Source organism: Catharus ustulatus, chromosome 5 (assembly GCF_009819885.2).
Source record: "Catharus ustulatus isolate bCatUst1 chromosome 5, bCatUst1.pri.v2, whole genome shotgun sequence".
In the NCBI taxonomy this organism is placed as follows: domain Eukaryota; kingdom Metazoa; phylum Chordata; class Aves; order Passeriformes; family Turdidae; genus Catharus; species Catharus ustulatus.
In genome coordinates this window covers 38,396,868-38,418,265 of record NC_046225.1, presented here as the reverse complement: position 1 = coordinate 38,418,265, position 21,398 = coordinate 38,396,868, and the positions used below count along the sequence as shown (strand labels likewise).

Sequence of the window (21,398 nt, the reverse complement as noted above, 5' to 3'; positions counted from 1 at the left end):
ATCTAATATTTTATCAATAGAATCTGTGAAATAATCATGATTTTAAGAGGAAGAGATTCTTTCATACCTATTTAAACTGAAAATCAAGAGATTTGTGTAAATCTGAAGTTACCATTAAACTTAATTACCCAGTGATGGTTTATCTTTATACAGAATTTCTGCGTATAAGCTTTCACCATAAGTCTTTCTGTGTTCACACATACAGGAGGTGAATAATATGGGAGAGCATAAAGGAAATATAAGAATAACTTAAAGTAGTGATTTATGGGATTTTATGTGAAATAAAATCATTATATTTTAACATATCATATACTTTACTTGTCATCTACCTTGATATCTTTTTACTTAAAGGAGGATGGAAAGTGCAAAGCAGCTATGCCATTTCAAGGCACAAACACACTCACAAAAGCAGAAATCAGCTATTCTGTCTGATGCATTATATTCTCATTTTCCTTGTAATATGAAGTACTTGGGAATTGTTCTTTTCCTTAAAATGAGAGGACTTCAAAAGAGAGTTGTAGCAGAGAAATCCTCCTAATGATGCAAAAAACTAAAATAAAGTAAAGCATTCTTTGAAAGCTTCCAGCAATCCAGAGTTTGTGAAAATAAATGACAGGGGCAAGACACATTAGGAATTATTCATCTACAAGATCTAGATTTACAGTTGTAGTGCCAATAAGTAAAATATTTTAAAAATAAAATAATTGTGCATATAGAATTAACATACTGGATTATTTGAAATATATCATAGATCAGAAACACAACACACATAATTTTATTAACATATTTTTTGAGGTTTTTTTCTTCTTTAACTGGAGCAAAGTAGCACCCAAGGGAAGTGGAGGTAATTATCTATCAGTCAGTATGTCAGAACTGTTTCTTGTATGGTATGCTTTTATAGAATATTGCAGGGTGAGTATAAAAGCCACATCTATCTTTTATTACAATGGACAGATGGTAACATTATGAAGCAGCCTTTCAATATGAGGACAACAACTGAATCTGACAGCAGAAATTTTCTTGATTGAAATGGAGAGATCGTTATTTGCTGCAAATGTCAAGGAATTTAGGACAATATTATATATCCACGATTTGAGCAAAATTCCACAGTCAACCAGAGCAGACAATCCTACTGATAACCTGTGTCACTGTAAAATTAATGTGACTAAACAAAAGGTTAGCAGGATGCAGTTGCATCAGAGTATATGCAGATGGCAGGTGTACTCACTAAATGCAATTATGCCTCAAAGAGAAAGTATCATAATGTTTGACTGAACAAGCAAAATGTATCCTTAAAATATGTTTTAAAAAGTTACGAAATTTTTGCTTTAACAGCTTCATAAAACTCTGCTGCATTTTTCCTCTCAACTGTTGTGAGGACAGGTCAGACAACAACTGAGCTTTCTTGGACAAACAGGCATCTGGTTTGCTTTAGTGAAACCTTGCAGGAGCCCACAATTCCCACAAACTACACCACAGGGAACCAACTTTTATTAGTTTAATAGCACTGTAGATGTTCTACTGTATTTTCCAGCAGAACATTTTTCACTGAAATCTTGTTTTTAATCATCGAGTTCAGTGGGAGTAAATTCCCAGCTGCACATTCACATGGTAAAGAGAGGCAGTTCTCACAAAAGATGAGCTGAAGAAAACACAGATGAGTGCTTCAGATTCTTTATTTACAGAGATCCGATTGGATTTCATAAGGAAGTTACAAGAAATAAAACCTTTCCCGTGTTGCCTTGTCTAATTCTATTTTACTTGTAACTTCAGGATCAAAAAACTGACTATGGGAAAAGATGATGGCCTGAGGCAGAAATTTTGCTGCATGTGGGAACTGTGGATATTCTTGCATGTCTGATAGCGGAATAACCAGATATGTTTGCAAGAACAAGGTAGCAGTTCCCTGAGATTATTTTGGGACAGATGATCCAAAGTAGATATGTGCAGTGACCTAAGTTGCGAGATCCTAGACCTTTGAGAGCAGGAATTCACCTGTCCATAGCCAGTTTCTCTGGAAGGACAGGAAGAGAAATAGACAACTTGGAAGTGTTACAAAAAATATCTACATGCCAGGAAGAAGACTAACCAGGTGTAAAAAAACCCAAAAAAAACCAAAAAAAAAGCCACCCAAACATTTATGTGAGCATGAACTCTATTCAATTTCCAAAACTTAGGAAAGGATGAGCAGAAACATTCAAATTTCAGACTCTCTGGCTAAGAAAAGGCATCCAGATCTATTTAAAATTATAGAAGATAAAAAGAAGGATGGGTGCATTTGGCATTTTCCCAGGCTTCACATCAAATCTCCCGAGGTAAGAACTGACATAACCCTGGGAGCCTGAATCCATCCAAGCATCTCTTAATTCTAGGCCACGGTGTCATACTCTGCTCTGGTTGTCTGCCTTGCATTTTTGGTGTACAGTGAGACAATGTAAACGGAGGGATCAAAGCACTAACCCTAGTGGTTAATGCCTTGTCTGGGGAGGTGGAAGACATTTGGGTTCAAAACAGAAAACACATCCCCTCATGTCCTGAGTGAATGTTCTGACCACCAGGCTGTGTTATGAAAACCAAAGTGTTTGCAGGAGCAAAACAACAGTAGCCATGGTTCCAGATGTTTCTTTTTGAAGCGGTGATCATTGCTGTTTTTTCCACTGAGTGCCAAGTTGTGTAGGACATTGTACATTATGAATTTACAAGACCCATTTGTCTCACAGTTTCTGTAAACTGTGTCTGATCTTGCAAGCCTTGCTCCTGCATGTGTCACTTATCAAATGAGAATAAGTCACTCACTTTTTTACTCATCTTACCGCTGGGTTACAAAGACTGACAGTTATAAGAGACAGATCATAGCCTTTAAGTAGTAATTTCTTTTAGTACTAAACACTTTCCTTAAATATTGATACTTTTGCTGAATCATAGCAAGGTCTACAAGAAAAAATCACATATAGCTTTTCCCCCCAAATAATGTCTTTATTTTTAGCTGGGTCATGTAATGTTTTTTTCCAAGGTCAGTATAAGCAGCTTTTGGTAAAAGTACTTCATTATATCATGAAGTGTCTAAAAAATATTTAAGTGGAAATGGCTTCTATTTTTAAAGGATTTATTTTACCAAATGATTTCTTAGCAGCTAGAATGAGCTACTTTTTATCTTAGAAAGGGAACAAATGAAAATGCGCATATGAAATAATCCTTTCTACAGTTCTATGCCTTACACCAGGGCAGCCTATAGGCATGTGGGATAATTTTAGTTTTATTCTGCTTGAATAAGATACAAAGAAATGTCAGCTAGATACATATTTATTTCTGTGGCCTGTCTCCCAGGAAGGAAATGTTTTTCTTTCATATGCTAGAGCTTGTTGTCTTTCTTTTTTAAGTTTCACTTTTACCTCACAGCATCCCTTTATTCATAAATTAGAATTATAACTTGATGTGACATTTAATATTCCTGAATTTACAAAGAGTATTCAAAAGACGAAGTTACAAAAGAAAAACTATACTATGAAAAGCAATATAGGTGAGGTACAAAACACTTTCTTACCTCTTAATTTTAACTTTATGTTTATTTTTAAATTAGACAGTGGCCCTTTTTTCCCCTTTTTTATTCATGGAGCTTTTTTGTCTTTCTAAGCAATCATACTCTTGTTTTCTGGATTGTTAAAGAAAATTCCCTCTGTACTACATGATGCTTATTTGCACAATTTCTTTCCCCCCAGTCTCTAATTTTGAGATTGTACAAGTGGAAAGATGGGCATGCAGTCTGCAGCAGTACAACCTAATGCATTACAGAAAATTATGTGCACATTTGTCCTTTTTCCACAACAGCACAAAGACAGCATAAGAAAGATAAAATAACTGGAATGTATTTCTCATCTGCGAGCAAATCCTCAGGTCTCTACCTGAAAGACAGAAATTATGGACACACTAGGTCAATGCCTGTCTGTACCAGAAGGTGTAGAAACCATACTGGTTCTCACCTTTCCATTTCAGTAGCACAAAAATTATCCACTGCTCAGGCTGTGGTTTTTATTCTGCAGTTGGGTGACTCAAGCTATTGTTTCTATCTGTGAGATACGACACACAGCGACAAAGATCAGGATACTTGTAGTCTTCAGCTCCTAGTTTCCATAGAAACTAGAACAAAAGTGATAGCTGAACACCTATGGGCTTCAGCAAGGAATAATATGTTTGGGAGATGTGCTAGAGTGCAGAGATAAAATGTTCTTCTTTTCCAAAATTCAGGCTGAGAAGAATAAACCCATAACTCCCCAGGGAGATTCTTCAGAACAACTTAGAGGGCAGTGCAAGGTGCAGAGACTTTGCAAAGCAACTCAGAAGTACAGTAGTTTCACGAATACAAGCCGCACGGATTATAAGACGCACCCCCGGTGCCTCGACAATGTTGCTGTCTTTGTCAATAGATAAGCCGCACCCCGAATATTAGCTGCACTTTCGTTCGTCGCGAGAATCCGTGCGCAGCTTTCACAAATTGGCCAATTAGTAACAGGATCGCGGCATAGCGGGCTTTACTGGCTCGGGGCGGGGCCAGGCAGGCTCAGCCCGCTCATGGTTGTTGACGGGGCCGGCCGGGTGGTGCTGCAGCCGCCGCCGGGCTCACTGGCCCCCCTCTCCCGTCAGCACCGCCCCGCCGCTGCGTTTACGTACTCGCCCTGCCGGCGGGCCAGCCACTGCCGCCGCTGGCAGGCATGCCGGCCGCCTCGCCGCTGCGTTTACGTACTCGCCCTGCCAGCGGGCCAGCCACTGCCGCCGCTGGCAGGCATGCCGGCCGCGTCGCCGCTGCGTTCACTATACTCGCCCTGCCGGCGGGCCAGCCACTGCCGCCGCTGGCAGGCATGCCGGCCGCGTCGCCGCTGCGTTCACGTACTCGCCCTGCCGGCGGGCCAGCCACTGCCGCCGCTGGCAGGCATGCCGGCCGCGTCGCCGCTGCGTTCACGTACTCGCCCTGCCGGCGGGCCAGCCACTGCCGCCGCTGCCAGGCTCGCCGGCCGCCACTGGCTCGGGGCGGAGCCAGGAAGGCTCGGCCTGCTCATGGTTGCCGACGGGGCCGGGTAGCCCAGCTCAGCGCCACGGCTCGGCGGGGCTGGCCGGGTGGTGCTGCCGCTGCCGCCGGGCTCGCTGGCCCCCCTCTCCCGTCAGCACCGCCCCGCTGCCGCGTTCCCTAGCCCTGCCGGCGGGCTGCCGCCGCCCGGTTCGCCGGCCACGCCGCGTTCCCTAGCCCTGCCCGCCGCCGCCCGGCTTGCCGGCCGCGCCGCGCCGCGTTCCCTAGCCCTGCGGGCGGGCTGCCGCTGCCGCCACCCGGCTCGCCGGCCGCGCCGCGTTCCCTAGCCCTGCCGGCGGGCTGCCGCTGCCCGGCTCGCCGGCCGCGCCGCGCCGCATTCCCTAGCCCTGCCCGCCGCCGCCCGGCTCGCCGGCCGCGCCGCGCCACGTTCCCTAGCCCTGCCGGCGGGCTGCCGCTGCCGCTGCCCGGCTCGCCGGCCGCGCCGCGTTCCCTAGCCCTGCCGGCGGGCTGCCACCGCCCGGCTCGCCAGCCGCGCCGCGCCGCGTTCCCTAGCCCTGCCGGCGGGCTGCCGCCGCCACCGCCGGGCTCGCCGGCCGCCCCCTCCCGTCTGCACCGCCGCCGCGTTTCCTCGCCCTGGCCGGCACTGCAGGCCCCCGCACCGCCGGGCTCCCCCATGCTGCTGGCCCCGATTCTGCTGGGCTTCCCCCGCTGCCAGGCAGCCCCACCCGCCGGCCTTCCTGCTTCTGCCATGCTCCCCTGCACTGCTAGCCCCAGTTCTCCCACGCTCCCCTGCCCTACTGACCCGGCTCTGCCACCCCCCTGCCCCGCCCTGCTGGCTCAGGCTCTGCCGCCCGCCCCCACACTGCTGGCCCCACCTCTGCCAGGCTTTCCCACCTCTGCCGGGGCCGGCCGGGCTCCAGCTTGGCTTGGGGCTGCCGCGGGCTCTCACTTCCGTGTTGGCAGCTTTTAGAATTTTGTTAATGTATTAGCCACCCCGGAATATTGGCCGCACTTCCGGGTTTCCACCAAAATTTTGGTCAAATTGGTGCGGCTTGTATTCGTGAAATTACTGTACATTGAATAAAATCCTGGTTTCTTAGAGTTCCAGCACAAGCTTAACCTTGAAATGAATCACTTTCTGAAGCCAATATATTTAGTGTGCAACGTAGAAGAATTTGTTCTATCCTCAAGCCAACACCAGATTCGTTAACTCTGTAGTATCTTCCCCCTGCTCTGTCACTGGGAGTTTAGGGCACAATTCAAATGTCTGGCATGTTCTTAGGAGCAGTAATGTTCAGGCAGTCTGTCCTGGAGGCAAACTGGTGGGATACCTAACAGAAAAGTACAATAACCCTAGTCATGACTGCAGTTCTTGCTTCAACTGGAGACCTAAAGAATTGATGGGTTTGCTGACTAAATCTAGTGTTAGTTTTGGAGCTGCACCTTACTGAAAATTGAAGAAATGTGAATGGAATTTAGATAAATCACTGGGATTAGAAAATAAAAAATAAGTTCTGTAGCTGAACTAAACCCTTTTACAAAAAAAACGGATACTCTGCTCAGTTGTTTCATGGTGAACATGTGTCTGTTTATTGAACATGACAAAAAAAGTTGGGCTTTAATATACCTACAGGTATTTTAAAATGACAAAAGGGAATCACAGTCTTCCTGTAATAAAACAGAATGAGTAGAAAGTTTACAGGATATATTGATATTCAGCTGGATCACAAGTTTGCTCATGGCTTGGAAAGGTACGCTAAAGGTGGACAGATAAAGCAGATAAAACAGTGTCAGCAGATGTGATAAAGGAATTACGCTGGAATTGCCAAGACAGTGATGGTTCAAAGGTGCAGAGTCTCTAATAGTACAGGGGAGCTGCTTGCCTTGTGTTTCTGTAATCTTGAAGTCCTTGGAGAAGCAGGAGAAGAGATGTTAGACACTTCAGCAATTCTTCAAGACAAACTTATTGGATGTTCACTGTCTTGTCTATGAGAAAATGGGCTTTTAATGCCTAGCACTGATACTGAATTAGTTCAAATAAAATCTTCCTACTCTTAGCATGTAACTAATATAAATATCTTGGTTCCAGTAAGTTCTGTAGAGTAATGTGGGCTAATGTGGTTTGAATGGGACTGTATTTAAGGCAGACTTTAGTCCTATACTTTCAAAATTGGATGAATGAAAAGTTGATATTTATTATTAATGATAGTATAAAAAAATAGACAAAGATACAGTCTAATTCTTTCTTTTAGGACCCTCATATGAGTGTTGATAACAACTTGTCAACACCATTATTGAAAAGATAATTTTTTCTGGGAAGGATGAGCCAGATCAAGGGAAAAGTTTGTTTTTTCTTTCAAGACACTGTAAATGCCCTTGATACTTAGAAGTATTTCAGCAGGATCACATTCTTTTTTCCTAAATTTTTTCCTGGAGCTTCTAATTGAAAATGCTGTAAATTTTCACTCTAGCTAAACAATTTTCAGTGCTGTCTAAAAACTAGAGTTGCTATGTCTGTCTTGTCCATCATCTTCCAGAGTTTTGTATAGATTACATCAAATAAATAAAATACCACTACAATTTAATTTTATTTGATGTCCAGTTATTCAAAACCCTCTATCAACAATTCCGGGCACAAGTGCTGAGAACTACTTTTCATCAATGCCTTATCTCTTCTACCTTCTCCCCTCTGTTAGTGTAGAAGAGTTTTATTTTGTCCCACTTACCACCAACTCTGTTGCACATTGTTTTTTAAAATAATATTTCTACAGAAAGTTTCCCAATTGTTTCACACCCTCTTCCCTTCTAGAAAATTCTGAATTCTACTTACCTCCCTAGTCATCATATTCATCTCAGGCAGAGCTCTCAGTCTGCCAGTATATGCTTCATTAGCTAATTACCTGGAATGAATTCAGGCTCCTGAAATTTACTTGTCTCTTTAAGAGAACTGTTTGCCCAGAGGCTACAGTGCCATGCATTCACACAGTTCTTGAGTTTTCCTGAGAAATACTCCTCCTGGAAACGTTGTCCTCCTGGCATGATGTCTTTGTCATATAATTACCAACAATTTACCACCTGGTTTTGCATTTTAGATGTGCAAGACCTCAGATTTTGGGTCAGTAGAGTGAGTATTAGCGTAACCTACCCAGCCCTGTAACTCCTGAGGATCACTGTTCCAACATAACAAAGTTGTTTTTCCTATCCTTTCCTTAGAGTTCTATAATGATACCACTTAGATTTTGTATAATTAGTAATATCTTTATAGAATCAAGTAAGAGCGAGTACTGCACAGTAACCAAAAAGAAAGAAATACAGTAAATTCACGAATACAAGCCGCACTGAGTATAAGCCGCATCTCCGGGTGTTGGCAAATATTTCGTTTTTTGTCCATAAATAAGCCGCACCTGAATATAAGCCACTCTGTCTTGCAGCAAGGACCTGCGTGCAACAAAGTTGCCAAATACTAACAGAACGGCGGCAGGGCAGGGTTTACTGGCTGAGCTAAGGCAGTGCAGACTCGGCCCGCTAGGGGCTGCTGACGGGGCCAGGTAGCCCAGCCCAGCGCTGCCGCTCGACGGGGCCACTGGGGGCCAACCGCTGCTCCCACTGGGCTCGGTCACCACGGCCCGGCGCTGCCCTGTGGTGGCAGGCAGGGACGGAGCCCCCCGCCGCCTCCCCGAGCCGCGGCAGGGGCGGCCCGGGTCCCCCCTCTCCTCCCCGAGCCGCGGCAATGGCGGCGTGGGGCCCCCCCATCTCTCCCCCGGGCTGTGGTAGAGGAGGGAAGGAGGGAGCTCTCCCGCCTCTCTCCCCGCCCCCCGTGCTGCCTGCAGGCAGCCAGGCTCCACCCGCGGTGCAACAGAGTAGCGATTTGTAACAATCGCAAAATGCCGACTTTGCAGAAGCTCGGCTGGGCACTCTGGCTGGCACTTCTGAGGTTGTAAATGTCAGAAAATTATTCACATATTAGCCGCTCCTGAGTATTAGCTGCATTTCCGGTTTAGGAGTAAAATCTTAGTCAAATTGGTGCGGCTTGTATTCGTGAAATTACTGTACATTGTTAACTACCCTCTTCTTCAGCCTCAGAGGTGGGTGTTTTTTCCATAAAACACAATTTAACAGTGATACTTCCTTTCCCAACTGTCATTCATACGTGCCCTGCAAACCCAAACCCTAGCACACGGCATTTCAGTGACAGAAGTCTTTACTAATGCGCTTGATTTAGTTTAGGTTGGCTTGGTCCTGAAGGCCATGCTAGATTATAGCCTCCATTGCTTTCAGCTATTTATGTAGAATAAAAGATTCACTTTTTGCACCAGTGAGCTGCACCTCATATACTACCTAGGCTAGTGACTGAATATCCTTTTTTCAACAATAAAATGTATCTGCTAGGAATTCCCTACTGATTCACCAAAATACGAGTATTGGTGTAATACTGATACTCAACTGTGATGGACAAAAGCCTCTCTAAAAATTTAAAGTTAGAAAGTGTTTATTCAGTGCTGGGCAGGAACATGGGGTAGCCCTCTAATACGCACTGCGAAATTACAGGTGGTCACAGAGTCTACTTATTGACAAAAGGTTCAAACAAATACATATTCATAATACCAGCCCCTCCCATCCCCTGTTTCCTATGGTAATTAGCTTGAATAGCTATTAAGCATGCGTGGTTGGCTTCTTGGGGTCGTTTTTGTGGGGAGGGGTCTTAAAAGGAGGAAGTAAGGCAAGTCTTCCTCGCCCTGAACTCTCTACCTTTTCTATTAATGACAATGACAGTTGGGGCAGCTCCAGTTTTGCAACGAATGAGTTTCTGGTTGCAATTGTTTGTGTTCTTTGGACCCAACCACTAGTTTCATCCTTTCCCATTGCAAGCACGGCTGAGCAAACATAAATTGACTGGTAATCAATTATTTAAGTTTCAGGTAACTATCTCAAGCCCAGTTTCTTCTAACTTTTCGCTAAAATCCTAATTTCTTTAAGATTAGTGTTTCACTACATAACACTGTCCTTCTCAGCCACTACTAATAAAAATACTTGATAGCAATTTATAATAGTCACCAACACCACCTCATAGTCCTAAAAGAAAATCTTCTTATTTAATGGGAGGCTAAATATCATGTTGGATTGCAGTTAATCCCTTACAGGCCCTAAAGGATATGCCTTGTTCTTTATAACTGCTACATATTTCAGTGCCGTTCTTACAAGTTGCATTATATGTCTAATGATATAACTAACACATAGAGCACAGGTTTGTTCGGGTATCACACATCTATTCAGAACAAAGCTTTCACATTGCAAGACTACACTTTACTGCTCCATTTGTACAGTGATAACCATAAAATGGAATGAAAATTCTCAGATTTTTTTGTCTCATGGGCCATTTGGAAAATACACACAGTGTATTTCTAATCTTCAAAAGCATACCAATATCATCAACAGGCATTTAGACCTTTAGTTAAATTTGTGTAACTGAATGACATTTTTTAAAATTGCTTTAAAGATAATGCACATTTGTTAGTCAGGTAGCAAGTAGCCAAGAATCAAAAGGTAGGTGGACTTCAGGTTTAGTATTTTTAGAACAGGACAGGGACAATTACTACAATTAATCAGCAGAGGTCTGAAAATTAGTGTACCAGGGGACTGTATTTTAGGCTCATTGCATATATAACACTGCATATATAAACTTCTATAGTATAAATACTACAGTATGATAACTACTGATTGTTGTAAAGAGTGATTTCTGTGGAAATGTCTTTTTCCCCTAAAGCACTATGCACACAGTACCATGAGCATTCTGAGTGTTAAGCACTGTGCCCACTGTGCTATTCAGCAGGTCCTCTTCATAAAATTAATTGAAAAAAGATATTTTCTTTTTATTTCATTCAAGCTGATTTAATTTAACATACTCATGGGAACATTTTACTATTTTAAATTTATTTGGTGTAACATAAACTCATATCTCCATTAAATTCTCTATATTTTAAGACACTTTTAGTTTATGACTATGACCTTGACTTACAAAACTGAAGTTACAATTTTGAATGCTAACGCTATATTTGAGCATTTAAAAATGTAAACATGATAAAAATTAATTAATGCAGAAGCATTTCGAATATGCCGCTACTATTTGTACTGTATTGCATTATAGAAGAATTAGTGGGCAGAGTAGAAAATCAAAATTAAAAGCATGCATTAGAAATGAATGAACCTTATTTAGTGAAATACATTTTGACACAGCAGTTGTTTGTTGCCAGTTCAATGAGTTTTACTCAGGGAATATCACTTCTGGCCATAATCTACATGCTTCAAGTGGTAATCTGCTTTACACACAACTGCTTTTTGTCAGAATTCATGCAAAGTTTGATAAGATATAGATTTCTGATTTTTCACAGTTTATGGCATTTAATAATGAATTTTAACTGTGTTTATGGAATATCATACAATCCATAAGAAAAGCAAGTGTTTTCTTGCACATTTGATGTATGCTTGTAGTGGCTTGATCAATGTCTGATCTTAATTACTTATTTAAAAGGATACAGAAGTCTCATTTTTATCATATTCATTAAGCCTCAAAAATACTGCCAAGTAAATCAACAATCAGCTTGAGTTCCTGTGAATACACTGTATAAAGGTACTCCCTGAAAGAATCTTCAAGAATTTAGAAGGAAGAAGTGTTGAAAACATTTTTACTTTTATAACCACAAATTCTTAGTTCCTAGATTCATTCAACATAGATCAGAAAAGATGAAGTGCATCTCAGTTTTCAGGTCAGCAGATCAGGTCATGAATGCCATTTATAGATGTATTAAAAGAATAATGAAGTCACTGAATATAATGGGGTAATATTTATGCCCACACAGCAGAGAGATTGCTTTTGTTACTGAAATTCAAAATGTCAGTAATTTTGGGTAGACAGCTACTCCTAGAAGGTTCTGAAAAATATACTTTAAACAGTAATTTGTTAGTGAAATGTTAAAAGAATTTCTGGTTCTCAGTATGTTATTTTCAACAGCTTATTAGTATTGGACTAAAGCAGAAAGGAAATATTGCAAAGAAGATGAAAGCTACATAAATTAGATGAAAAAATTCTCCTTTTATCTTCTGGTTCCTTCTAGTATATGTGGCTCAAACTTTAATGAGACTATGAAGCCCTTTTTTTCCCCAGTTAAGCAACCAGATAAAATTTATTTAGAAATAAAATTGGAATGAAATGCCTGGGAAAGTTAACACATCACATATTCAGAAGAAAGGGATATTTTCCCCAATGATATCACATGCAAATATTTATCTGAGAGAGAGAAATGGAAGGAAAAAGTACTTGTCCTTAGCAAAGTCTGGGCCTTGATTAGTATGCCTTTTGCTGTTATATCTAATCTTATACACACTCATAAGGTATGGAAAAGTGCAGGAGTCTTAAAGCTGAGTGCTTCTTAATATCATTATATGTCACAATCAGTTAATATGAGAATATTATAATCAGTTGTTTTCCCATATGTTATTCCATTTTCAGAGAAAAGCATTTTTTCAATTCAACTAATACTACTTTAGAATTTTTAATTCATTTTTGTCTTTGAACAATTTGTGCTTAAGCATTCAAATTGACATAAATCCATAAACATAACTTAGAAAATCCACATTTCACCTCAAGTAAAAGGAGGAAGAGATCCAAGTGTGAAGGGCCTATTTTATCTTTCATGGGCTGGGGAAAGATGTTCCCTAGCACCCAAGGGATTTGGATGTTTAGCTAATTTAAATGCTTTTGTTGAATCCTTTAATGACCATCTAATTTTTAAGGTTTAAAAGAGTTTCATAAGACAACCCTTTTGTCTCTTCCAATTCAGTAGGGTGTAGAATGACAGAAAAAAACTTGTGATTAAGAGGTGTAAGTAGACTCTCTGTACTATGTCCTTTTCATAACATTTACTTGAAACATTGTAATTTCATATATTACTGCTTTTCAAAGTTTGCAGCTGACTTAGAGTTTATTTGGGTTTTTTCTTTGTTTTAGTTGGCTACACAATGAATGATCTCATTTTTGAGTGGCAAGAAAAGGGAGCAGTTCAAGTTGCAGAAGGTCTCACTCTGCCGCAGTTTCTCTTGAAAGAAGAAAAGGATTTGTGCTACTGCACCAAGCATTACAATACAGGTAGGAAAGTGATTACAACTGAAAAGATATTTAACATTTATTGTTATAGTAAATGTCACTGTTGGGATATTTTTTAAATGTTCTCACTGAATTCAGGAGAGGGTTAGAACATACAGGTGCAAGGTAATACAGTCTTAAATAACTGGCAAACAAACCAAAACTACCTGAAGACTGAACAAACTTCAATTTTAGAAATGTTTATATTTAAGAAAATATAGAGTTGATATAATTCAGAAACTGTTCAGTCAAGGGGTTTACTTATTCAGTAGGTGCCAGGACCATATTTACAATGTGGGATCTGAAGCACTACTGAAATCCAGAGGTCTGCATGTTGTGTGTGCCCTAATCATAGCCTGGCTAAGTCAGGAAAAAGGAACATAGTGTTGCCAAGTCATCCCTGACCTAGTTCACACAGCAAGGGGGCAATTCAGTGAGCTGAAAGGATTCTGAGGTGCAATGACCAGGTGTGCAAACTAGACAGGAGCATGCATGAATGACATGGTGAATGGATTCAAACTAAAAGAGGGGAGGTGTAGATATCAGGAAGAAATTATTTTTTCTGAGAGTGGTGAGGCACTGGAACAGGCTGTCCAGAGAAGCTGTGGATGTCCCACCCCTGGAAATGTTCAAGGCCAGGCTGGATGGGGCTTTGAGCTACAGGGTCTAGTGGAAGGTGTCCCTGCCCATGGAAGGGGGGTTGGAACTGGAGATCTTTAGGGTCTCTCAATGCAAACCACTCCATAATTCTCTAATTCTGTGATTCTATGATATTGAATTGAAGCCTCTGTTAAACTAAGATATTTAGCTCATCTCTGGGATTACTTAAAAAAGGAGAGGATTAACATTAACAATATAGTTATTATATTTTTTTATTTTTATTTGTGAAAAACTATATTAATAACTGAACAATCAAAAGCACAATAACCCTGAAAAACAAAGCCTGTAAATGCATGGTTTAATATATTCTCTTGAGAAAAAAAAAAGCTAAAACTCTTCCATTCTATTCCATATATCTTTTAATTTTTTCTCTCCAGTATGATCATACATGTCTTAAAATTCAAGATTAGAATAATTCATTTGGATTCTGCTGAAATGTCAGGGAGAGAAAATTAAATAGGTGGTGTTCATAAGAAATGTCCTGCTACAATCAAAATTAAGGAGGAGTGCTTTTCAACACTGAGTTTTATCACAACTGCAGTGGTGCCCTAAGAGAAAGGAAGGTTCTCTCATAATTTCCATTTAGAGTAAGAAGATTCTGATAGAGATATTTTGAAGTTTTCCCTAAAATAAATTGGAAATACTTAACTCACACTTTTATTGTACAAATACTAATATCTGGATAATCCTTTAAAACCTTCAAAAATTTGTGATACATATCCTATAGCACGGTAATTTTTAACTCAGACATTTCTTTGTTAATGATAAGAAGAAATTCCTATGATTCCTTTTTCTCCTTTCTACCATAATCCTTATGACAAATAAGAAAATTTTTTTTTCATTATTTTCCACTATCTCCTTTGACATATACAAGCAACTTACCCTTTCTTTTTAGGACTCTCCTGCTTTTGTGACATTTTAATCAGTGTCTGTAATTGTATTCTATACCCTGTATATGATATTAACTAATGAGAAATCATGGTATAGAGTACTCTTCTCTCTTTTCTAAGGTTCATTTGCATAACATGTTGCATCAAAAATCTCTGAGAAATTAAGACATGTGATGCTTAACCTGATACTGAATGGAAACCTGGTTTAAAATTTCAGAATTTCCAGTGTTTTCCAAACACTCTGCCCAAAGATGAGTTATAAGATGACTTACTTTGCTGAAATTTCACTCTGAGAAATTAGATTCAAATCATCAGAGTTTAAACCTCATGATTTTGACTAAAACCTCATTTTTTCAATATTTTGAAGGCACTACATTTTTCTTCACAACCTATTTTTCAAGCCTATTGAATTTGGTATTAATTTTTATCTAAGAAAAAATAGGAAAATATGCTATGCCTAGGCCCACCATACTAGATTATGTGGGGTCAATTTATATGTACTGTTTTTTCATTGTGGCCCTAACCTGAGTGGAGAATCAGAAAGCAACAGATATTATTAACTGCGTGTGAGGCCAATGGTTCTCAAGATGTGGCTTGTCTCTGTGCAATTCTGCCACATTTACGTGAGAGGGGGATTTACTGCAATAAGTTTAGAGGACAGTGTGGCCAATCAACAGCCTGTTGTATTCTGCATTGCTGCCAAACTGCATTTCTCTGGCCAAACACGCTCTAAGATGTGAGTTCAACCCACAGTCCTGGAAAGATGAAGCTCATGCCTGTACTGAAAAAGCAATTAAACCATTTAACTTGTCTACAAAAAAAACCATAGCATTTGATAACACAGAAATCTTGGAAACCTGGATGCTTCCAAGGATGGGAATGTTAAAAAAATATGTCAGAAAAAGATACAGCAATAGCACAGCTGTGGGACTTGCCTGTGATTGGCAGGGGGGAAACTGTGATGCTGAGCAGCAGGTGGAAGGATATACCCCCACCAGAGGAAGCAGCTGAGCAGCCTGCTCTGAGTTACAGCACCAAAATTACAAGTACAGAACTTTTTCAGGGCAAATCAGAAAGAAAATGTGGTTTTACCCATGAAGGACTACATGTATTGTGATGGTCTCCTGTTTGAAATAACAGCATTTTGTCCAAAGCATTTTTTTTCAAATTCAGATCTTCAGTATGAAGCAAATTTAATTTGATTAGAGGGGTTTGGTTTCTAGGAGAGTAAGAATTCCTTTTATTTCTTTGCTACAACCAGTATTGTTAATTATCATTTGTAGGCTAAAACCCTGTAAACAACAACTATTTTCACTTTGTCACTTGGATACATGATCAGTAATGTGCTTTCTTAAGGCTTCTGCAATGAGATACTGCAGGCAGATATGCCTTTAGGATACTCCACACAAACTAAAATTTACAAAAAGCAATTTTTAAAACATGATATGAAGTCTATTTCTCTGGCCTATTACAGATTAGATAAAATGAATTCTTAAAATAATGGTAAGTAGCTGGTATGCAGTAAGTGACAGAAGAATAATTTTCAAATTAAATTTTGTTACAACACAGGATGGCAAGCTCTTCTGAGACTTCCTGTAAAACAGAAAAAAATCCCAAAATTCTCCCTGTGAAGCAAATTAACATGAAGCTTCAGGACAGTATGTGGAAACTCATCGGTGCATGTCTCATCAGTGTTTCATTCCCAAATGAAAATTATTCAGTGTACCAGAGCTCAAAAAATAAACTCTGTCTAAATATAAAGCCGTAACAGTTTCAGCAACAGTACAGCAAAATGGCTCATCAAATCTTGTGTTCTAAAGTGACACAACATCATTTCTGATAATTTTCATGTTTTGCATCCACAGCATATTCTCAGTGACCAATTTGGAAAGTGAAGTAGAATCATAACAACCAGAAAAATCACATATGAACTATTGGCATTACAAGGACAGACTTGCTTTGATGCATTCCTGTGTGACATCAATTGCTTCCCTGGGCTGTTAGGGAATACCTAAATTTTATTTGTAGTGGTCCTGGAAACAGTGGAGCTGCGCTTGCTGCACTCACCACCAGAACTGATAGATTTTGAATGTGACCATTTCTGGTGATTGCAATCTTGATGAACAGCATATTTCCTTAGCTTCACAGTCCCCACCTGACTTCCTAATATGCACGTCCCGAACACAGCTTTTTCTCATTATCCCATTTGTTCCCCTATAGTCAAAAAAGTTGCTTAACAACCTGTAGTTTGTGGCCCTTCTAGGTCTCACCTTCAACCAACCTTATATTCAGCCATTTTGCTGTCAGCTTGATGACAGTGATTAAAGGAGATATAATGTTAATGTCTTACTCTGACAACAATTCAAACCCTTACTTGTGTTGAAAAACACCTAAACCACTATTTTTGAGACTATAGGAGTGATTTTTAAGACTTGACTTTTTAACTCCCTCAGGTTTTTTTTCATAGACCATTTCTGCAAAAAGGAGGTTTGTACTTTTTACCCAGGAGATAGTCTATGGGTGTGAAATCTCTGAAGCTGCTCATTTCTTTGCTGAAAAAGCAGAAATTAAAAACACTTTGGAAAGCAGTCTATGTCAGGCTGAGGATGTGACCATTCCTAGATGCATAAAATGGCACTGACTTCAACAAGGCATTTTTCTGAAGGGCAAAGAGGCCACAGTTGTCTGCACTGATCAAAATTTTGCATTCGACTTTAAGAATCATTGAACAAAAATTCATCATCTGTCCTGGAAGTGGAAACGTTACATCTAGATGTCTCTTTGGTTTATACTTCTCCCCTGTCTGCCCCTGCCAACACAGTGCAGCACATGACAAGTCTCATATTGTGGCTTTTCTTTTTTGGTCCCTGGTGGTATTTACCAAGACCAGAGAGTGCTAACATTTAGCAGTCTCTCAGAAAGCTCAAATTTAGCCAGCAGATAAAGACCAGAGGCCTTACTTGACAAGTTCCACAAGAGTCTTTATTTCATGCAAAAGGTGGTCAAGTAGGGATCTCCCCGAACAAAGGGCAGACAGCTATATTTATAGGTTCAGGGAGGATTCAAACTATAACCAATAAAAGTTTATACAAAGAATCTAGGTGAGAAGTTCTAAAGGTAAACTGACCAATTACACAGACTAATTTCTAACCAATTGTCTTCCAAAGCGTTAGGAGAGTGACCAAATTCTTAAGGAATTTGGCTCAACCTTGATATCTAGGATACCTTATCTATTATAGCAAGTTCCAGGGGCCAGGGGAAGATGGCTTTGGAGGAATTGTATCATCCACATCATATCACAAGACTTCTGTCCAACTTGATATCTCTCAGGCTCCCAAGCCTGGGAGACCTGCTACCTACCCAGTCCATCATCAGCCTGTACCAGGGCAGGGAGCTGCTCCATTCCCATCACAGATCTGTGCATTTGTCTTTGCCATGGTGTTCTGCTGGGTTCTCCAGCCTGCTAAGGTCCTGCTCAATGCAGCTCGGTTCTCCATTCTGAGGGACATGAAAAACACGAGTGCAAATTTATCAAGCTGAAAAATAAATAATTTCCCTTTTCTGTATTTATTTTCAACTATCTTTTACTGAACTCATTATCAGTCTTACACCAATGTCAAATTTACCACTTGCCTCAGTAGTTTTTTCCAAAAAATGCTATGTAAAGATACTTCCTTCCTGTCCAGGAATTTATGTAGTCAAAGACAGGTGACAGCCTCAGCAGTGATTTTTCCCAATATACTGCTGAAATCCACAGACTGTGACTTGAAATGAATACTGAATGGTAGCACATTCCTAGAGTCCTTCAGTGAATCTTGGGTTTAGATACATAGACACGTACCATGTAAATGAAAATTTGTCTAGTTCTATATGTTAGACACTGGAAAATCATAATTTCTCTTCAGGCTGTATGAAGATAGATGTGGTGTTTTATTTATTTTATGATGTGGAACAAACTAGTACTTTTATAAGCAACTTTTATCAGCAAAATACACTTAAATTACAATATATATTAAAGTGCAAATTGGAAAGTTTCTAGAGACTGCACTTGCCAAGTGCTTTTTATTATCCTGACTTCTTCTTAGAAAGGCATGAAAATTTTTTCAGTTAAATTTACTTATATGCAATCAGCTTTATACATACAATCTCTTGAAATAATGAGCTTTGCATACACATTATTAATTATTTTAACAATTTTAAACAATTTATGAATTTTTAAAAAAATTTTATCACTGGAAGGCAAAGAAACAGCATTTAGCTGTATTTTAGTAATAAGTAAAGCAGAGCTCCTCTCAAACAAAAATGTCACATTCTTGGAAGAATAAAAAGGAAATTTCTTTATGGAACAAGGTAAAATCAAGTGGACTGCTTTTCTTGTAGTTATTCTGATAATGACTCAAACAGGGGAGAAAGTAAAGGGGACAGTATTGCCTCATGGAAAAGTCAGTTTATATATTTCGTTCTCCTTCACCTCTCTATGAAACTCATCTGCTATTCTGACTGCAGTGTTATACACAACATGCTGTTGCCAAGAGATGTTAATTACAATCTTATTTTAGTGGATGCGGAGAGAAAAGAAAGCACACAACAAAAAGGCAAAAGGAAAGTGCTGGTGGTCTATGTGATCCCTCTTACGGCAATACAGTTTTATTTCCTTCTGAGACAGTCTATTTTCAGCTAAGACATTTTTTCAGTTAGGAGATAAAATTGTCCTCAGAAAATTTCCTTTCAAGATTAATAACTTCAAACATCAAAAGCATGCTTTTTGTGGTTTTGTTTTGTTGGGTTTTTTTTTTTAGTGCGGGGACTGTTTTTCTTCTTTTCCCCAATCCATTTTGTCTGAAGACAGTTGGAACCAATAGCCACACTCTCACTAAGGGCATTGACCTTTGCCAGGGTAATTCCATCCTGTGTAGTGGTGAAGACGTTAGGGTTTATATGTGCAGGGCCTTTAATAAAAGCTTTGATGAATGATGAATGATTTTGTCTCAGGACAATACTGATCGAACTTCATCTGTCTGGGGCTTTAAGACACAGTTATTTAAGGACTAGCTTTCTACTACCTAGCACACTGAAATTCCCCAACTCAGTAGGAGACAAGTGCCAGAACCATCATTAAAGGAGGGCTGGAGAAATACAGCAAAGGGAAGGTCTGTGATGGCCTGCAGTAAGATCACATTTGCAATATATATTCTATGTCATGAACTATCCTCAGTGTGGGTTTTCCTGCAATAGATAGTTGTTTTGAGTTAATATTTTTCCTTGTACTGAGAGTAGATAGGAATACCCAAAGCATTGCAGTGACAACCATTTAGTAAGAATCTATGAAACCAAGATATTAAACTTTAGAAAGCAGTCAAAGGCATAAAATTCAATAGCCGTATTAAATCAATCTATATAAAATCTGTTTCTTGAGTCCACCTATTGTGTCATTTTGGAAGAAGAGTCTTTAACTTTTGTCTTGAGAAGAAAGAACCATCATTACTTTTATCTCTATAAAGAAAAGAGTGTCTGCTGGCTTTTGCAATATGTTATCTTTTCCACATAAGATGACAAATTCTGGTTTTTACATGTCTAAAAATGTTAAACACAGCAGAGCTTTAGAATAACACCAAAAGGCAAATCCTCTGTCTAACGCAATTTTAAAGCTCATTTTGAACTTAATGTCTCTGTCAGGATATGGGAAGTAGAGGAATTGAGGTGCCTAAGAAATGACTTGCCTAAGAAATAGCTTTTTTTAAGTGGGAGAAGCGCTCTATTGTATTAAAATATCTAAATCTAAGTCAGCCATTTTAGGTTGAGCATATCTTAGCCACAGACGTAGTCTCACTCTCCCTTTCTCCTTTCCTCATTTTTTTTTATAATTTCATGCTAAGCCTTTGTCTCTAGCTGTTTTTCAATAGGAAAAATGAAGTCTTGTTGCAGAGGAACATCATCACAGTCCAATTGCCCCAGGATTCTGTCAGCAAATCTCCATAGCTAGCAATATTTTGAATGCTAGACTGGTTGCTTGTTGGCTATCAGTCACTGGTAAAGTCAGAATTGTGTTGTTTATATCCATACTTACAGATGTGTTGGAATCAGAATATGAAATATTTGCTTCCCAGATCCAAGACACATATTCTGCAGAGCACCACAAAGATTTATTAAGATTTGCTTAACTTAGTTCAATTTTGCTAAGCTGTAAATCATCTCTATTCAGCAAACATACGATTCTTATTTTAAGTAAATAGATTCATGTAATTTCATTAAGCTGTATAGTCTTTTAGCCACAGTCCTCTCTATATCCAGAAGATATTTCACAGTAAATAATTTATTAGCATTATCAATGACTTATTAGGTCAGGCTACCATTTATTACTATCTAAAGTAGTATCAAGAACCTTCAGCAGGTAACTCTCAATTCTGCATGGTTGGCAGCTGAATTCTGCATGCTTAGTTCTTTACCCATTTGTTTACACTTACTAATTTTATATTTTATTATGCTATTAATTTTTAATTTCATAGTAGTTTAATAGTTGTTACTCCTTTCTTAATTATTTCTCAGGCACACTATTTCCTTGACTCAGAATCCTGAAGTAATTCTCCCTTATTAAAAATTTCTGTATAGCTTCAGAAATAGCTACTCAGCCTTCCTAGGAACCATAACATGTTTATAACATTGTAGGGGTACAAAACTTTTCCCA

General features: G+C 39.6%; 1 protein-coding gene across 3 annotated transcripts in view; it reads left to right on the top strand.

Moving 5' to 3' along the window:
- GLRA3 (glycine receptor alpha 3) overlaps positions 1-21,398 on the top strand; it is an 89,761-nt gene that overhangs the window by 50,486 nt on the left and 17,877 nt on the right. For all 3 annotated transcript variants that reach the window (XM_033060542.1, XM_033060543.1, XM_033060541.1), the window contains exon 6: positions 13,029-13,166. In XM_033060542.1, coding sequence (XP_032916433.1) covers positions 13,029-13,166 — 138 coding nt within the window. The remainder of the gene's footprint in view (positions 1-13,028; positions 13,167-21,398) is intronic.